The sequence below is a fragment of the Phyllobates terribilis genome, unplaced genomic scaffold (assembly GCF_046119375.1).
Source record: "Phyllobates terribilis strain yellow unplaced genomic scaffold, ASM4611937v1 Scaffold_3__8_contigs__length_932513732, whole genome shotgun sequence".
NCBI classification, from domain to species: Eukaryota; Metazoa; Chordata; class Amphibia; order Anura; family Dendrobatidae; genus Phyllobates; species Phyllobates terribilis.
The window spans coordinates 205,636,247-205,652,244 of NW_027362763.1; the positions used below are offsets into that span (position 1 = coordinate 205,636,247).

The 15,998-nt window shown below is 41.1% G+C and overlaps 1 protein-coding gene across 2 annotated transcripts in view; it reads left to right on the forward strand.

Annotated features, from left to right (window-relative positions):
- MYO7B (myosin VIIB) overlaps positions 1-15,998 on the forward strand; it is a 255,392-nt gene that overhangs the window by 160,336 nt on the left and 79,058 nt on the right. For both annotated transcript variants that reach the window (XM_073674582.1, XM_073674581.1), the window contains exons 31-37: positions 5,614-5,781; positions 7,942-8,059; positions 8,240-8,366; positions 10,832-11,040; positions 11,933-12,114; positions 12,243-12,367; positions 15,729-15,886. In XM_073674582.1, the coding sequence (XP_073530683.1) occupies positions 5,614-5,781; positions 7,942-8,059; positions 8,240-8,366; positions 10,832-11,040; positions 11,933-12,114; positions 12,243-12,367; positions 15,729-15,886 (1,087 nt within the window). The remainder of the gene's footprint in view (positions 1-5,613; positions 5,782-7,941; positions 8,060-8,239; positions 8,367-10,831; positions 11,041-11,932; positions 12,115-12,242; positions 12,368-15,728; positions 15,887-15,998) is intronic.

Sequence of the window (15,998 nt, forward strand, 5' to 3'; positions counted from 1 at the left end):
ATGGGGCGTGGTAAGAGACCCCCATCCACGGCAGCCACAGACAAGGGTACAGCCAGAGGTTTGGTGGGGATGCGGTATTTCTCTACCAGGGACTGTGAAATAAGATTCCCGGCTGCTCCAGAGTCCAGTTGGGCTAGTTCGAAATAACGGTTCTCCCCGTAGACGATTGAAACTGACAACAGCAGGGATGGAGAGGATTTATTCTTGTCTAGGTGGACCTCTCTGAGCGAACCTAGACACAGGCGTTTCCCGACCTCTCCGGGCAGGCACGGATCCGGTGCTCCTTACTGCCACAGTAGAAGCAGGTCCCCTCGGCACGGCGTAAGTCCTGATGGGTCTTGACCATCTTGGTCTGGTCGACCTGCATAGGCTCAGGAGGGTGTACCTGGTTAGAGACAGAAGGAGTGACGGGTTTCTGAAAAGTAGGAGCTAGACGTGGTAACCTCCTCTCACGGGTGACCTCTCTGGCACGCTCCTGGAACCGTAGGTCAATCCGGGTGGCAAGAGTTATTAAGTCATCGAGAGTGGTAGGAATGTCCCGACCGGCAAGTTCATCTTTAATACGGCCGGACAGACCCTCCCAGAAGACGGAAACCAGAGCGTCGTTATCCCAGGCCAGCTCCGAGGCAAGGGTACGGAGCCGTATGGCATATTGGCCCACGGTGAGACTCCCCTGACGGAGGCGTAGCAACGATGATGCAGATGAGGTCTTCCGTCCGGGTTCGTCGAAGACTTTCCGGAAAGCCGTGAGAAAAGCAGGCAAGTTGGACACCAGGGGGTCTCCTCTCTCCCATAGAGGATTTAGCCAGGCCAGGGCCTCCCCGGTGAGATGGGACATGATGAAGGCAATTTTGGCCCGGTCGGAGTTAAACTGGTAGGACAAAAGTTCGAAATGCAGGGTGCACTGATTTAAGAAGCCCCGAGCCTGGACGGAGTCGCCACCGAAGCGAGGAGGTGCAGGAAGCCGGGGTCCGGGGTAAGATACCATGGTATTAGTGGGCAGCGGAGCTGCCGGATTGCAAGATATGGCACTGGCGGAGGTTGTTGGTGGATCAGACAGAGTGTTCAGGCGAGTATTAACATTCCGCAGGTGACCCAGGATGGACTCCTGTTGGGACCTCTGACGGGACAGTTCAAGACAGAGGTCCGAGAGCGAGGGAGCTTGGGTGCCACCGGGTTCCAGGGCCCGAGCAAACTGTAACGGGTCTGGGAGGCGGAACCTCTGAGCTACTATACAAGGGGGCGGCCCTTGTAAGGGAGCGGGTGGCAGTCTCTGGATGAACGGACAGGGAGATACGGCAAGTGATCAGGGCAGTCTCTGGGTAAAGGGTAGGTACGACCTGTGATGGCAGAGCCTCCGGGTAGGCTAGCAGGCAGATGGTAGATGTGTGCTCCCAGGTGAGCAAGCGAGAGTCTCTGGAATAGCAGGTGGTCACGGCACGTGACGGCGGAACCTCCGGGCTGGCAAGCAGGCAGGTAACGGAGAAGCGCTCCCAGGTGAGCGGACAAGAGTCTGAAGTAGCTGATGGTCACAGCACGTGACAACGGAGCCTCCGGGCAGGCAAGCAGGCAGGTAACGGAGAAGCGCTCCCAGGTGAGCGGGCAAGAGTCTGGAATAGCTGGTGGTCACAGCACGTGACAATGGAGCCTCCGGGCAGGCAAGCAGGCAGGTAACGGAGAAGCGCTCCCAGGTGAGCGGGCAAGAGTCTGGAATAGCTGGTGGTCACAGCACGTGACAACAGAGCCTCCGGGCTGGCAAGCAGGCAGGTAACGGAGAAGCGCTCCCAGGTGAGCGGGCAAGCTGGTCCATAGACAGACTGACCGGAGTTGTAAGGCAGACCGTCGGACCTCAGGAAAGCAGGCAGGTAGCTGATGTGCGCTCCCAGGTGAGCGGGCAGGCTGGTCCTTTAGACAGACTGACAGGAGTAGTAAGGCAGACCGTCGGACCTCAGACTGGCAGACAGGTAACAAGTATTCAGGCAGGAATCAGGCAGGTAACTGGCAGGAAACTGGCAGGTAACTGGCAGGAAACTGGCAGGTAACTGGCAGCGGGACCTGAGGGCTGAAGCACAGGTGAGACACAGGTGCAAACAACATTGCTCGGGCACCTCCATTTTGGAGGAGGTGCCTTATATATGATGAAGTCCTCCGGCCATTGGCCGGGGACTCCTTAGGACGGCGCGCGCGGCCCCTTTAAGAGGAGGGGAGCGCGCGCGCGCGCGCCCTAAGCACAGGGGCCGGGAAGGAGCGCGCGCTGAGAGCAGAGCGGGAGGAGGACGCCGGGAAGGAGCGCGCGCTGACAGCAGAGCGGGGAGAGGATGCCGGGCCCGGAGCAGAGCGGTGAGGGGAGCAGCGTCCCTGCCTAGCAGAGGGCAGGGACGCCAGCGCTACAGACATTTTGTCATTTTTTTCGAGGATAACTGTTGCATAATTGCTGATGCTAGGACAGTATGAATGGTCGCTTCATTCCTTTTCTTGATATATTTTTTCTGAGGGACTATGAAAATTGGATACATGTATTGCTTGAAATATATCATCTGTCATCTCAGAAGAAATGCACTTAAGAATAAGTCCATTTATTTAATTTTTACAACCACCTTGATAGGATATGCTGCATAACTACAGATGCTGGGATATTAATAATGGACATTTTGTCATTTTTTCTGAGGATAACTGTTACATTATTTGCTGACGCCTGGGACATTATGAATGATATTTCGTCTCCTTTTTTGATTTTTTTTTTCTGAGGGATTATTACAATTTGAGACATTCATTGATAACCTTCTATTAGTGATCTTTTTTTGGGTCATTTTATTGTGGCCCTATGGTTTATAATACTGATGAGTATTGATGGACATCTCAGAAGAATTATCCTATATTAAGTTTATTCTTGCATTATGTCTATTTATCTAAATTTATCCTCTGACATCTTAATTAGTACTTTAAGTTTTGAATTTTTCTAGTATTTGATTATAATTGATCATCTCTTTCATGATCCCAGAATGAGTATTGTTAATAAGCATTAGCTTATACCCCGTGAACGGGCTATTTATAATTGAGTCTATTTTTGATATTGTATGTGATTGGCATCATGCAACTTGAGGTCCCATAAGCTATATTTTTAATAAGTACTAGCTGATATCTCAAAAAACGGACGATAGTTTATTGAGCCCATTTTTGTATATGTGATTGCCACGTGTAACGGGCTATTTTCAATTGAGTCCATTTCTGATACTGTATGTGATTGGCATCTTGCGGGCGATAGTTGATTAAGTCTATTTTGTATAGTTGATTGCCATGTGTAACGGGCTATTTTCCATTTAGTCCATTTTTGATACTGTATGTGACTGGCATCTTGTTACTTGATCTGACGCTTTGCAATTTATTTATATTTTTCTATTTTGATATTTTTCACTTGTGTGTGCATGGGGATATAGGGAGAGTTTAGCTATACCCACTGATGAGTGGGGACATCATTCGAACCCTTAGGGTGAACTAAATACTCGGCTTTTAGGTGGGTTATTATCTACTACTAGGGTGACCTAGGGCAATTTTGGATCGTTGTTATACATCCCTCCCTTTGTAGGATAATTGAAGTATATCAAAATATATATTTGCTTTTGTGTGTAAACTCTGTTCCATAGGTACTATTGAGTATCTTTTTTATAAAAGAAATTATTAAAGGTATTTCTTTAAGGGTCTTCTTTTGGTTTTTGTTGCTTAGTTTTGTACCCTGGTTTTCCAACTTTTGTTGGTCTTTGTTGGTTTGTTTTCCGACGTCATTCTGGTCTTAGATGCATTTCAGTCCTCTCCTCTCATGCCGATCAGAGTTATCTCTCCATTTTGGCTTTCAAACAGGGTGATTTTTTTTCTCTCTAGCGATCTCTTCCATCAGGCGAGGCTCTAAAGGAGGCTCTCACCTGCCTCTCTATTTCTCAAGGACAGAGTGGTCTGATGTTCAGTTTCCTGCTTTCACCTTAGTGTGATTCTCTGCCTTTCACCTTAATGAGGTTCTTACAGAATATGACATAGTCAGAGCTGTGCAGATTTACCTGTCTCTCACCGCTTTCGTTTGGACTTTCGGTTGCCCTGTGGGTCATCCCAATAAGCTGTTGCAGAGGTTGGGCCGCATCTAGGGCTATCATTGTTCTCCGGTTTCGATCTGACAATGCAGAAGATCAGGCTAAACTAGAGCAGCCCAGCCAGGGCACGGCTCTCTGCCCCTGTGGGGTAGAAGTCGCCTGGGTCTTACATCTCCAGGCATTCGTACTTCTATTCCATAGAGATGCTACTAGTCTTTCTGTCCACATCATTGTGGAGCTCTTACCTTTGAGTCTAGGTTTGCTAGTCTTAGCAGAAGGGTAGTGTATGCAGCAGACTGCTATTCTTCCTTCTGCAGTACTGATATTAGTTTTCCCACCCCAGGGACAGCTTTAGGATGTCCCATGGTTCCGGTGTCCCCCAATGAAGTGACCAAGGAATAAAGATTTTTGGTACTCTCCATAAAATCCCATTCTCGTAGCCTTCATTTGGGGACACAGCACCCTCCCTTGTTTGGGAGGTGTCTTGGTTGTGCTCCTCCTACTGCTCTTCGACTAACTGGATAACTGGATGTCTGCTGCCCAGGTGTAGCCTGGTGGAGAGCAGTCAGCTTTTTTTTTCTAAGTTGTATTCTTAGAGTCATACTCCAGGTGGCAGCATATTAACCTATGGTTCCTGTGTCCCCCAATGAAGGCTACGAGAAACAGATTTTACGGTGGGTGCAACAATCTTTATTTTGAAGGTGCAGAATATTATGCAATGATTATAAACTTTCTATTGAGCCTATACACAGCCCTGTATGCACTTAAAGGGGTATTCTGATCTCCAAGATCCTATCCCAATATGTAGTAGGTGTAATAAGAATAATATTAGCAAATACCTACAATTAGAAATGTAGTATAATATTTTTAATTCGCTATGTCTCTTTCCTCATGTCCAGGCATTGCAGGACCTTAGGTATCCATGGTTACGTCCACTGATAAAGTGACAGTTAATTAGTTAGCTGCAAGTGGTCATAACCATGGATACTTAAGGTCCTGTATTGCCTGCACATGAGGTAAGTGGCATAGCGAATGAAAAATACTATACTACATTTCTAATTGAAGGTATTTGCTAATATTATTCTTATTACACCTACTATATATTGACATAGGATCTTGGAGATGGGAATACCCCTTTAAGCCGCACATATGTGACGTGTTTTGAGCAATTGGTGGCGATCTCAGGATCCTGATCCCCATCAGGACAAATGAGGCCATGTCATATGTTAGAAAAAAAAGGATAGCTGCGTTTAAATTTTCCACTTTAATCTGGCAGAATAGAACAGGTGAGATTATCTCATGGACTTTTATTTACATGTCTGTTCTTTCTTTTGCTTCCATCTACTGTAAATATATTTTTTTTTTAAAGAAAGTGTTTACAGTAACTTTTTTAGCTATTATTTTTATATTCTAAATGATTTTTTTTTCTTTTCTCTGAAAATCATCTTATGTTGATAAAAAATAAAATGTTACAACAGATTTGTTCTATGATTTGATACATCAATACTAACGTTACAGTTTTCTCTTGCAGGAGGATGATTTAGTGGAGCTTATGTCCAAACACTACTATATTAAATATGGTGCATTACTAGAAGAAGAACACATGCACAGTGTCTTAAAAGACTGCATTCCTGCAAAGCAATTAGCCTCTAAGCCCAGCAGTTACTGGGTAACCCTACTGAAGGAAAATCAAGCTAAGGTAGTAATCTAACCACAGTAGGTGTAATAAAAAAAAAAATCAGTAACAATAGCAAAAGCAAGGCTCCCTACACATGCACTGATCTGTCCCGGCTGATGATCTTACAGCAAGTAAATCATTAGAGATTTATGGTCCAGCACTGATGTAAATTAAAACTTCAACCTTTATTTCCAACATCTTTCAGGATTTATAACCCGAGATTGCTAAGAATATTACCACTAACGCATTTCAAGCAAACAACTAGTCATAGCGCCAAGTATTTTCAGGAGCACATTGCTCCCATGCCTCCCAGATCCCTGCTTGCCGACTGTCAGTGCGCTCTTAGTAACTAACAGATTAGGCCAGTGGAATTGTTATTCCGCTAGTTCGAACTGTGTGCTCTACAGTGTTGGAGGAGCCCAGAGACACTGAAGCTATCTGGATCCAGCGTGAGCAGCATTTGCAAGCTCTATAGCTAAGAGCTTGCAAGCACTGCGCAGTTTGCTTAGGAAACTGTCCACCTCTGATAAATTGCAGAGGTGGGCGCTAACTTAGGCAATGAGCAGTAAACTACAGTACAGAGTTAAAAACCCTATATTCTGAAGAACGGAGAGGATTTTTAATAAGAGATAAATTGCAAAGTTTTTTTTTTTAAAAGCACTTTGCAATTTTACCCATTTAAGAAGTTGAGAAAAGCCCTTTAATAAAAAAAAAATGACCATTTTTATTCCCTATCTTCATCTTAATATTAACATTCTAGGCACAGCAAAGTTTTTTTCTCATTTTTATTTATTTTTTGTTTCAATATTTTACTGTATGTTACAGTAATTATTTGTTAGGTGCTGTTTTGCTAAAATACTCACAGAAATTAATGTCATAAAGGCTAACTTTAATGGTTTTTCCTATCTCAAGTTAAATATTGCTGTAATAATATAATTGCCCACATAACATTAAAAATAATGACCTCAGTTTATAACTCTAGCTCCCTGCTGCATTATTCTGTATCCTTTTAATTTTTGCTGTTAGAAGAAATAGCAGATAAGGAACAATCAAGGAAATGGACGACCAGAAACAAAACACTGCAATATAGTGTCATGGCATGATTCATTAAATTGCAGTATTACTGCAAATCAAATCGCTGTTGAGACCTTCTTTCATGCTACAGCTACAGTAACAGTGGTCACAAATCAAATAACGCCGTATGTAGACGTCATCTTTTCAATCAATATTTCTTTTATCATTTTTCAAAGGATTCTTTACATGTGATAAGTATAAACACGTTTACACATCCACCATATTCACCATAGTGATGAGAAACACAAGTCAAGGTGCTTGAAAAAGGGAAGGATCTTCGAAACATCGCCACATGTGCAAACTCCTTCAGTGTCAAGTAGTGTCTCTGCTTTTCATATAGTCGGCTCGGCTGTGCAAGGAGTATTGTCTACACCGGACCTGTGTTTCTCGTCACTATGGTGAATATGATGGATGTGTAATTTTGTTTATACTTACTGCATGTAAAGAATTCTTTGAAAAATGCTAAAATAATTATTGATTGAAAAGATGACGTCTGCAGACCGCGTTATTTGATTTACATGATTACTAGCAGCCTTGGGTACGGCTGTGTTGCGTTGTCTTTTGACGAGGTGTAGAGTGATCATTTTTATCTTCTGAAGGTCTGCTTTTTTAGAGGAAATTCAGCCGACCTATCACATGTATAGACTCTCTGCAGATGGCAGATATTACGGAAAAGAGGGATTGGACATATTTGATTCAAAATAGGTCAATAAATCAAAGGTGTTGAGCGGTCGCTTAGTTTGTTTTCCTACTTAACAACACATGCACACTCAGCCAAGCCAAGCATGCATGTGTGGGGAGGAATCGTGAAGAATAGCTATTGTACAAATAAGGAATACCTTTAGAATTTTTTATTTGCTGAGAAACCTGTGTCCATAGCCTTGCATTGAGTTTCTTGAAAATGTCATCAATCTTCACTCCAGTGAAGTGACTCACTATCAATTTCTTTTTTAAATCGGAAGTGTACAGCCTGTTATAGACACAAAATAGGAGCCAAACTCCATGGCTTTGGATTGGGGTGACCAAAAGCTCATATAGCTGTTATGGTCAGGTGTCCATATACAATTGTCCAGTCATCTAAAGTGAACTCGTGTGTCTGTTCTTTAGGCTCAATATATAACAGAGAAGACTCCTACACTACAAGTAAAGGAAACAGTAGTAGATTACTCTCGCCAGCAGTGGCCTTTATTATTTTCAAAGTTCTTTGAAGCCTCCAGATTTGCAGGTAAGATAAGGCATTTCTGCTGAGTACGTGTTATAATGATGGGCTTATTGAATAATACTTGTCACAGATATATGGTTCATATTCATGATAATAATTGAAAGACAATTTTTGCTGGTTTTATTGTCAGTATAAATGCTGTTGTCTTATAATAATTTACTTCATTTGTTACATGTTCTTCAGGACCCAGCATCAGCAGAAATCACTTCATTGTTGCAATAAACTGGAAAGGAGTGAGTTTTCTGGATGAGACTGAGAAAAAGTTATTGGATCTTACTTTTCCTGATTTAACTGGTATCCTCACAAAAAGGTACATCTAGCATTAAGTTTTTCACAATTTTTAAATATCACTTAATAAAGAGAAAAACATACAAATAATCATGTTTAACTACTACTGGTCTGCCCAAAGACTATAAACGTCCAGACAGTCCACACTTTACTCTGCACTGGCGTTTTAAAATGTCAATGCAGATTAAGCAGCTTGCATGATATTGTACAGCTGTCTGGGTGGGAAGTCGGCTGTCAGACACATTCAGAATTATTTTATAGACACAGCTGAACCAGCACTTGTGTATATAGATTTCAAAGCACTAACAGTGCTTCCTTCTCTGGACCCAGAGATCATGTGATCAACAAGAAAGCAGGGGCTGCTGAATCCTAGGAGACCAAATCAGCTCTGCTATGCAGTCAGAAGGTTACATTTCCCCTTCAACAGTCCCAGAAGGGGAAATCTGCATGAAAAATAATATTTTAATATGCTAACATTCCCCCAAATGTCTTTTAAGACCTCATGAGAGCCACAGTATGTGAAATAAATGAAAATAAATAAATAAATAAAAAAGCAAAATGAAAGTAGAATACCATAAATTAATAAAACAAATTTATGGATGCAGATTCTGTGAGACACTGTTTCTAGCCCCACCTCTGTCTAAAAAAATGTCCAATATATAAAAATTTCTACAGAAAGGTGGACACAATTTAAAATATCCTTTTGTAGTCGTAAATAAATTTAAAAAAATGTGAAAAATAGGCACGGATTTCTTAATTTTCTTGAAATTTTCCTCAAATATCAGCAAAAAGAGGAATATAAAAATAACACAAAAATTAAGCCCCATGAATCGTGAAAAAGAAAAGTAAAAATTATTTGAATATCCGAATGAGAATTTTTATTTGCACCTTTAACAGCGCACGTATGGTAAAACCTGAAAATGTGCATGGCTAGGAACATGGTAAAATGACCTGATCCTGAACTGATTAAAGAAGACCTATGATTAGGTCAAAAATGGCCAGATTTTGTGATTATATTATTCTTGCTGCTCCCCTGAGTATTCAGTGTTTTATTTATTTATTTTAAATCTGCGATACTATTCCAGAGAAACAGACTTTTTTTATTTAGTGCTAATTTTTATGGCGTTCACCAAGGGAGCACTGCGCAAAGGGTGATAATGCAGTCAAAAGATACCGCTCCCCCAAAGAATTCTGTGAGCCATGCCACCTTGCTAGACACTATAAAAAATATCATCAAACAAAAAGGCCCATATCTCTGCAACTGTATGTTTAAAAATAAATAAATAAAGCAGAGAATACTCAGAAGAGCAGTGGGAATAAAATAAGAGCAAAAAACGGCCACTTTTGACCTGGTGACGGATCATCTTTAAGATAGATGTTTTTAAAATCTGAAATGTTGGCCTACTGAAATGTATGTTCAGTAAATGCCCTCAATACTTGGTCGGGCTCCTTTTGCATCAATTACTGCATCAATGCGGCGTGGCATGGAGGAGATCAGCCTGTGGCACTGCTGAGGTGTTATGGAAGCCCAGGTTGCTTTGATAGCAGCCTTCAGCTCGTCTGCATTGTTGGGTCTGGTGTCTCTCATCTTCCTCTTGACAATATCCCATAGATTCTCTATGGGGTTAAGGTCAGGCGAGTTTGCTGGCCAATCAAGCACAGTGATACTGTTGTGTAAACCAGGTATTGGTACTTTTGGCAGTGCGGACAGGTGCCAAGTCCTGCTGGAGAATGAAATTTCCATTTCGAAAAAACTTGTCAGCAGAGGGAAGCATGAAGTGCTGTAAAATTTCCTGGTAGACGGCTGCGCTGACTTTGGTCTTGATAAAACACAGTGGACCTACACCAGCAGATGACATGGCTCCCCAAACCATCACTGATTGTGGAAACTTCACACTAGACCTCAAGCAGCTTGGATTGTGGCCTCTCCACTCTTCCTCCAGACTCTGGGACCTTGATTCCCAAATGAAAATTGGAACTCTGGGACCTTGGGGAGTGTGTCAATGACTGCCCTCTGGACATCTGTCAAGTCAGCAATCTTTGCCATGATTGTGGAGCCTACTGAAACAGACTAAGGGACCTCTGCTTAGGAAGCCTTTGCAGGTGTTTTTGTTAGTTATTCTAATTTAGTGAAATAATGACTTTTGTGTTCGCATTGTCTGTAAGCCATAATCATCAACATTAACAGAAATGAACACTTGAAATAGATCACTCTGTTTGTAATGACTATATAATATGAGTTTCACTTTTTGTATTGGAGAACTGAAATAAATTAACTTTTTGAAAATATTCTAATTTAGTGAAATGCACCTGTATATATACTGTAGTAGGTGAATGGCCAATGTTGTAATTCAGTTGCATGCCAAGTGGTAAATGTTAAACCTTGTAAGGATAAACAACCTTCTTTTCTCATTATTGAAATATTACTGTATATTCGAATAGTTTATAGCTATATACAAATTGCATATCTAATTATGTTTATTACAGGGCTGAAAAATCATTTGGTCAGTGCTGTGTCTTAAATACACTAAGAGGAGAGCAATTTGTTCTCACCTCACAGAACAGTGAAGAAATTGCTAAGCTGCTTCTCTTCTTTTTGGATGGGCTAAAGGCGAGGTCTGTGTATGCAGTAGCTCTACAAGACAGCTCAAGGTCATTGACAGACCCATTGGGTTCAAATCCAAAGACATTAACAGGTATTATTAGAGTTCATAAATGATAAACTGAGACTGCATCTAACAATACAATGAACACAGAGACTGGCTTAGGGTAATTTCAAACCACGTTTTAGACTCCTTTGCGATCTCTATAAGGCTGGGATCACACCAGCATATTTTCTCTCATCCGAGAGAATCGGGCCAATCATGCTAATCACATTCTGATCAAACTTTCATCAGAGAGTGAGCATAGTGTGATCCAATTTTCTCAAATGAGGAAAAGATGGAAAAATAAATTCTCCACCTTCTCCGTTCTATCAGTTCATGATAATCGGACTGCACTTAAATGTCACTCAAATGTCATCTGAGTGCAGTCTAATTTTTTCCAGGACTCATTGACTTGCATGGCTGAGTGTGATCCGAATATCGGATGCAAATCGAGCATGCTGCAAAAATCAGACATGTGCATGTCCCCATTGAATAACATTGGTTCGAGTGCAATACAATGTTTTGTCGGATCGCACACGGACCGAAAATACGGTCGTCTGTAGAAGCCCTAAAGGGCTTCCATCTGAAGCCCAAAAAGAAAGGATTCAGACAGAACCCCAACAGAGCCATAGAGTAAAATAAGGCAAAAGTCTGAGACTTTGGACTCCGTTTCAATGTATTTTGACAGGGTCTATCTTTTATGCCGGACACAATAGTGTCGTCTACTAATATTCTCATGCCCCCAACAATAATTGCATTTTTACGATATAACAACATACAAAAATTAGGAATAGAAATATAGACATACAGTTGCAACTGTCTAATCATATGTTTGGCGGGATTGTTTCACAGTCGCACAAAGTATAAACCCAAGGGCCAAAGATGAACCTTTTTTTAACAAAGTATTTCTGAGCCCGTCACAAGTTTTTTTCTCTATTCTTAGATGAACCAGACCTGTTAACCTTTCGGAATGGGGATCTGCTTCTTCTTAACAGAAGCTCAGATCTACAGAATGGGCCGAGCTGGATCCATGCACAAAATGAAAGAACTGGAAACAGTGGTGCTGTGTCTTTGGATGCCATCTATATTGTACCAACCCTTACCAAACCTAGCTCTGAAATACTGGTAAGCAAATGGCCTATGTAAAGTACACAGTGCCCTTTTTTTGTTCTTTCCATTTGATAAATGTGAAATAAACCATGTCTCCTGCAAGATGAGCCTTATTAATTTCTGGATTTTATTTTTTCCCTTAGCGAATGATTGCTATGTCCCCAGAACAGCGGAAATCAGAATTAATTAGCTCTTCATTTGATGAGTTTAGCCAACTGGAAGAAGTCAAGCCATACACACTAGAGGAATATTCTGTGCAGTATTTCAGGTAAACATATTTTAAGTGCAAAGATATGGAAGCAGGTATAAGTGTATACACTGAAGAGCAAAAGGATTACAATGTTTTGAACTTCTGACTTTCAGGCTCCATATCTCACCATCCACTACTGCTTCAAACGTGAGACTACCATAATTTTATAGACAATCATCTTGGCTATTTCATACATACATTTGACTTGCAACTATTTAACATTTGATTAGTTATACAGATTCTTGTCATGTCACTGCATTGTTACTGTTTTTCTCCTAAAAATCTAAATTTTAATTTGTATTATTTTGTTAGTATTTTGTAAATCCACCTTGGGCTTTCAACACTGACTGAATCCTTCTGGCCATGCTCTTGATCAGATTCAAGCATGTCTCTACTGAAATCTGATCTCAGGTCTCTTCCCAAAGTTGGTGCATACTGGTCGATTTACTTGGGTATATATACAGTTTTTTCTTCAACTTCACCCACAAGTGTTCGATTGGGTTGAGGTCTGGGGACTGTGGGGGCCAATCCAGTACCTCTACTTCATTGTCATTGAACCATTTCTTCGCCAATCTTGATGTATGCTTCGGGTCGTTGTCCTGCTGGAACACTACATCGTCCTTTTCATACCCATAGTACTCAAGTGTACGAAGTAACTCGTCTTATAGGATACTCACATATAAGCTCAGCATTGAGACCACCATCGATGCTGGTCAAGTATCCAATGCTTTTAGCTGTGAAACAACCCCATATCATCAGTCTTCGTCCACCAATCTTGACAGTTCCTTCAATTTCGCAATCCGTTATTCACTTTTCTCCTTGTTTCTTCCAGAACCATTTGCACCCATCAGATCCTAGACTAATGACTTTTGTCTCATCGCTCCAAATCAACTGTTTCCAATCTTATACTGTCCACTTTTCCTACTTTTTTGCAAATTCGAGCAGACGTTTCTTATGACAATATTGAAGTTGAGGCTTCTTCACCCTCTTTCGAGCCACCATTCAAGACTTGTGTAACGTGCGTCTTACGGTGCTTGCATGGACGTCTGTGATCTCACTATTATGAAGCATATAAGTCACCTCCACTGCTGTGTTTGTCATACCAGAACTGATAGACCTTGTAATGAGCCGACTAATTGACTCCTTTGCTTTTGAATGGATGGACTGATTTCATTTCATATTCTTCCAACTGTCATGACGCTCACTTGATGCACTTTGGCAATTTTCTTGGCCGGGAGACCGCTATTAATAAGCTGGATCATGTTGTTTCTTTTTTCTTAGGAAATCTTCTTCACGGCTGCTCCTCGATTCGAACCAGTGACCTTTTGTTTGGGAATCAACCTAATAACACACTGAGCTATTAGGCTCCGTGCCCACTATGCGTTTTTCAATCGTTTTTGCCGTGGAATTTCCGCAGCGAAAACGCTTAAAAAACGCTTGGTAATCCGTACCCCATGGTCCCCAATGATAATGTGCACATGCGGATATTAAGTGATTCAATGTGCGGATGGTACCTGGGTCTGGAGAAGAGGAGACTCTCATCCAGACCTGGGTACCATAGAACCTGTTAAAAAAAGAATTGAAAATAAAAAATAAAGATTATACTTACCTTCCGATGGCCCCCGTTGTTTTCTCAACTGCGTCCGGTCTGTTGTACGGCTCGCGATGGTCTAAAAGGACCTTTCATGACTAAATGACATAATGAAAGGTCCTTTTAGACCATCGCAAGCCGTACAACAGACCGGACGCAGTGGAGAAAACACCGGGGGCCATCGGAAGGTAAGTATAATCTTTATTTTTTATTTTTTACCATTTTTATTCTTTTTTTAACTATTAACTTGGTCACACTATATAAATCCATGCCGGTTGCATGGATTTATATAGTGTGAACAAGTTGTCAAGCACTTTTCCAAGTGATGCTAAAATCGCTTGGAAAAGCACTTGATAACCCGCATGCAGAAATGGATGCAAAAACGCTTGACAGATGCTTCTACCTGGCGGGAAAAACGCATGTAAAATCTGCATGCGTTTTTCCTGCCAGGCAGATGCGGAAAACATCTGCAGCATTTCTGCATCGTGGGCACTTAGCCTTAGGGAATGTGAGAACGAGTTGTAATTTGTAGTATACAGGAATAAAAAAAAATTCCACCACCAGGAGCAAAACAGTAACGATGCAGTGACATGACAAGAATCTGCATAACTAGTGATATACTAAATTGTTGTAAGTCAAATTTGTGTATGAGATAGCCAAGATGAATGTCTATAAAATGATGGTAGTGTCAAGTTTGAAGCAGTAGTGGATGGTGAGATATGGAGCCTGAAAAGTCAAAAGTTCAAAACATTGTTACCCTTTTTGCTCGTCACTGTATGTGTATGTGTATTATATACAGGGTGGTCCAAAAGTAGGTGGACAGAAAATAATAACATTTATTTTGATTTATATATAAAATTATATTTACTAACACAAGCATAACATTGACAATTAAATTTTATTCTGAACAACAATACAAAAGCCCTTAAATTTCATCAACGCAGGTGCTCAAACTGTTTTCCATTACAATTTGCACAGCTTTGAAGTCGCCTCTTACGCTTCGACAAACTTTTTTGCACAAGTCTCTTTGGGTATTAATTTCTTGAAATGCATCTCTTATGTAATTTTTCAAATCGCTGACACTTTTTCGTTTTCGACTATAAATTTTGTCCTTGAGTACTCCCCAAAAGAAAAAATCCATTGGGGTCAAGTCTGGTGAACGTGCCGGCCAATCAAGTGGGCCTCTTCGGCCAATCCATTTATTAGGAAATGTGTCATCAAGATACTCGCAGACTACTCTAGAATAATGTGGAGGGGCCCCATCTTGTTGGAAAAAAAGGTCATTTGAATTAGGCTGTTGCTGTAACTGGGGAACAACTTGATTCATTAGAATTTTGAGATACTTATCTCCTGTGACTGTTCCATCAAAACATATTGATCCTAAAACACCAAAACTTGAAATACCACCCCAAACATTGACACCAGGCTCATTTACTTGTTGCTCTAATGTTAAATGCATGTTCTCATTATACCAGTAAATACAATTATGTCTGTTAATATGGCCGGATAATTTGAAAGAAGCTTCATCACTCCACATAATGTTATCTAAAATTACTGGATTTTGTTTGATAAATCTCCCCCTTCATAACGTTATTACACTTTCTGTCCACCTACTTTTGGACCACCCTGTACATTCTTATGCAACCAACAGTTATATCTATATTATATATTTTACCCTAGGAACATACCGTACTTTAGGAGCATATATGGATTTATAATAGGAAAGTTTAAGAGTCTGTGCACTTTTAATAAAAATGTATTAATTTCTATGTTTGGTGCTGTCCTTAGACCTCCAGATCCTGAGAGTGTTTCCAAGGCCTTTTTACAAAGATCTCGTGGTAAGTCACAGCTTTGGGCTTACACGAGAGAACCACTCAGACAGCCCTTGCTTCGGAAGATTTGTGAAGTGGCAGATCTGCGAGATTATGCATGCCAGGCTTTCATTGATATCCTTAATTCATGCACTGGATAGATGGATGATAGCTAAACCCAGAAAATTGAAATGCAGGACAAATATTTATCCAAAATATAAAAATTTAATCTAATTCAGATTCAGGT